Source organism: Clytia hemisphaerica, unplaced genomic scaffold (genome assembly GCF_902728285.1).
Source record: "Clytia hemisphaerica strain Z4C2 unplaced genomic scaffold, Clytia hemisphaerica genome assembly, whole genome shotgun sequence".
NCBI classification, from domain to species: Eukaryota; Metazoa; Cnidaria; class Hydrozoa; order Leptothecata; family Clytiidae; genus Clytia; species Clytia hemisphaerica.
The window spans coordinates 229601-232980 of record NW_027103839.1 but is presented as its reverse complement, the minus strand read 5'-3'; the positions used below and the strand labels follow the sequence as shown (position 1 = coordinate 232980).

The 3380-nt window shown below is 34.8% G+C and overlaps 1 protein-coding gene across 1 annotated transcript; it reads right to left on the bottom strand.

The window, feature by feature from the left end:
- Positions 1–1024: 1024 nt before the first annotated feature.
- On the bottom strand, positions 1025–2777 carry LOC136807429 (uncharacterized). Its single transcript, XM_067064016.1, has 2 exons — positions 2751–2777; positions 1025–2645 (listed from the first exon to the last, which is right to left on the bottom strand). Exons 1-2 carry the CDS (start codon positions 2775–2777, stop codon positions 1074–1076), a joined length of 1599 nt encoding a protein of 532 aa, XP_066920117.1. The 3' UTR covers positions 1025–1073.
- Between the last annotated feature and the right edge of the window lie 603 nt (positions 2778–3380).

Below are 3380 nucleotides of genomic sequence, written 5' to 3'. Positions count from 1 at the left end.
GAGAACAAAACAAATCTCAAGGAATACTTGGAATTTTTCATTTAATAAATTTTCCAGGAAAGAAATTGCATAGGGTGGATGATACACTATTCTTCAATTATTTATTCCCCAGTTGTTAAAATTTTGACCTTGCCTATCCTGGACCATCATAGCATTATTGAAACCTCGGATACTAAAAACTACCACCCCACACCCGCCCCAGACAATAGATGTCCTCCAAATCTGGGGTGTGCAAATAAAGCTTTTAAATATGATATTAAACTTTGACCTTATTGCCGGTAAGTGGGGGGAGGGAGTGGGAAAAATATCAAACACAAGGGGTCATTCAAAAATTTGGAAAAAAATTTCGAAAGTATAGTGGCCTAAGTATATAATCAAGCAAATAGTAGTCCTTTCTTAAAATACAGAATCTCTCTATCTCGAACCTTTAAAGGACCAAAATATTTGTTCGAAATAGAGAAAGGAAATTATCTTGAAAACACATTCTAGGGACCAGATATTTGAGAGATTCGAGATAGAGAGATTCTACTGTAATCATATGCATATCTAGGCTGAAATTTTTGAAAATATTTTGCAAAGAAATGGAATGTTTTAATTAAAAAATTTTTGAATGTTTTGAAAAATTCGAATGTTTGTCCTGTTAAAATTTAAACTTTTTGGGTTTTAAGTGGTCTTTTCCAAAAGTTAATTTAAGTTTAGTGATAAAGTCATTGAGGTAACAAAAAGGTGTTTGTAACACTGTTCAGTGCATTAGTATATTGAAAAAAATAATGTATCAAATTATAAATAATAAAATAATAAATTAGTGCACACCAAAATAAAATATTAATACTGTTACAAAGAGAAAAAAATGAAAGGGTAATCGTTCTTATAATCAAATGTTAAAAGGAGATCATAAATCTTTGCAAATATCATGAAAATACAGTATTTCTGAAACCATATAAAATTCAAAATTCCAACAAAAAGAAGAGTGAAATATGTGCTGAAAAATGTACCCATCTATTACAACGAATTTATTGAAAAACTTTGCCTGATGCCTGTGATATTCTCAAATTATTTTTGGGAGAAATAAATTATTTACACAAAAATTCCTGAAAATTAACAAGCATTGATCCTACATATACTAACTGTGATGCCAGTGGGGCAAGTCTAAATCTTTTCAAACGTTCATTGAATCTTTCGACGTGAATTCTAGCCTTTGCTATTCTCTTACAAAGTAACACCTCTTCTTTCGTGAACTTTTCCCGTTGTCCCAAAAATGGTGGAATGTAGTTTGTCGCTTGTTTGGGCAAAAGTAAATGCTGTACCGTGAAACCCTTGTCAACAAGAAATGAATCCTGGAAACTGACATGTTGTAAAATGCCACACCGTTGGAAAATTTCAACATCGTTAATACTTCCTTCGAATAGATCAGAGACAAAGCAAGCTGCGCCATTTGGATTCACAGCAATTAGGCATTTCATTGTACAGTTGCTTTTGTACTTTGAATACATATTTCCTTGCTGTTTGTAGTCACGAGGTACCTCACATTTGAATTCCGTACAGTCAATACTTGCGCGAATATTCTTAAATGGCTTGAAGACTTTTGGTAATGTTTTTTTGAACGCTTGCCTCTCAGGAAAGATGAGATCTTTCAAACTTTTAAAATGATGAAACATAAACATTATCCAAGTTGTGAATATGGTTCTTATTGTATATTCACTGACAAAGTAGAAATGGGCGACGGTGTACAAGCTGAATCCACGTCTTAATCGCAGAAGAGTAATGAAAAGCTGCTCTGCGGGACTGAATGAAAAATTTCTGGTTGTTGAGTTAGTTTTGTTGGTACTATTCCAATATGTCAAATTGAATTTAGCATCCCCAAGAAAATCATATAAGTCCCAGAAATGCTTTCTAGACAAACCAATAAAATATTGTGTCTTTGCTTCAAACTGCATAATGTAATCCATAGACATTGGGTTCCTGTTATTCGTGGACGACGATTCTCTGATCCCTTCTTTCAAAAGTTTGATTTCATTTTTCAAAACAAGAATCTCTATTTTTGCACTTAAGGCAGGCTTGTCTGGTTCGGTCTGTGTTTCCTTATCAGCTTGATTACATGAAATAAGTGTACGTGTATTGGAAACGATATCAGCAGAAGTTTCAGGTTGATCGTGGGAAGCAGATTCTGAAGTTTCAGGTTGATCGTGGAAAGCAGATTGTGCACCATCATTATAATAATCATTGTTGGTGTTGTTGTTGATATCAGCACTATTTTCAGCAGTTTTATCATCATTACCAGTGTCTATGTTACTACACACAATCTCTGATAAAGCTTCAGGATCATCGATCGATGTATTTTCTGTCAGCTTGAGCTTCTTGGGTTTTGTTGGTAATGGTTCTCGTTGTGTGGGAGCTTTTCGTTTCTTTCTGGAACACTTTTCTACTTCAGTTGACGAAAGAGTGGCTAGGATAGGTTCTGGGTTATCTTCAGTGTGACCCTTACCTCCATGAAAATGAAGGGAACAAATATAAGTGTCCTTGGTTATCTTTGTTTGGTCAAAACCTTTCCTTCCACACTTGTGAGCCCATCTCTTTGCTTTCTCGGTTTTCTCCTTCTCTTGGTTGTTTTTCCATTGGGTATTCTTCTCTTTGACTTTCCCAACCTGAGGAAAATTAATAAAGAATGTTCCTGGGGGTAGTTTATCTGGAAATCTCGAGTCACTTTTACAATTTCAACAACAACAATGCTTGTTTGCTCCTTTTCTCACTGAAACACTGCCATTCTTGGTCGCCATTTTGTTATGTTTTGATTTTTTTGACCGAAAATCAATCCCTAAATGCTAAATGCTAAATCCCTAAATGCTTTGCGCGAAAAATTACGTCATGAAAAAGATTGCGTCATTTCTATTTTTAGAACGACCCGGGAGCGCTATTAGAACGTCTTAATTTCGGTTGAGGCAGGATTTTTCGTATTTTCTTTTCAATTTTCAGCCTGTGTCACAGACAAATTTGCCAGTCTCATCCCCATTGGGACACTGTTTTACAATCTCATTCCCTTTGGAAATGAAATAGGAAAAATTGCCCTCCAAAACCATCACATTGTCCTTTTTTGAGCTGAAAACAATAGATTTTCCTCCGGGCACTGAGACAGGGGTGTCATAGTAAAATAAGTATGAATCAGAATCATAAAAAAAGATTTGAACCCCCTCTATAATTATTTAGATTGTTTTATTTAAACCCCCTACTATTCGGGACATTAGAGTATGATGAGGTGTCCAGTCTCCAGTGCAACCAACAAAAGAGAAATAGAATTTTACCCTACAGTAGCACATTTTCTGTTTGACCATCTTTTTATCCCCCTGTATGAATATGTAAGAATTAATTGAATATGTAGTATA

Bases quoted from the DNA above. Each gene is read 5' to 3' on its own strand.
- LOC136807429 (XM_067064016.1), bottom strand. From the start codon at position 2,777: ATGGCGACCAAGAATGGCAGTGTTTCA. The intron at 2,646-2,750 runs GTGAGAAAAGGA...AATTTTCCTCAG, and splicing joins CCAAGAATGGCAGTGTTTCA to GTTGGGAAAGTCAAAGAGAA.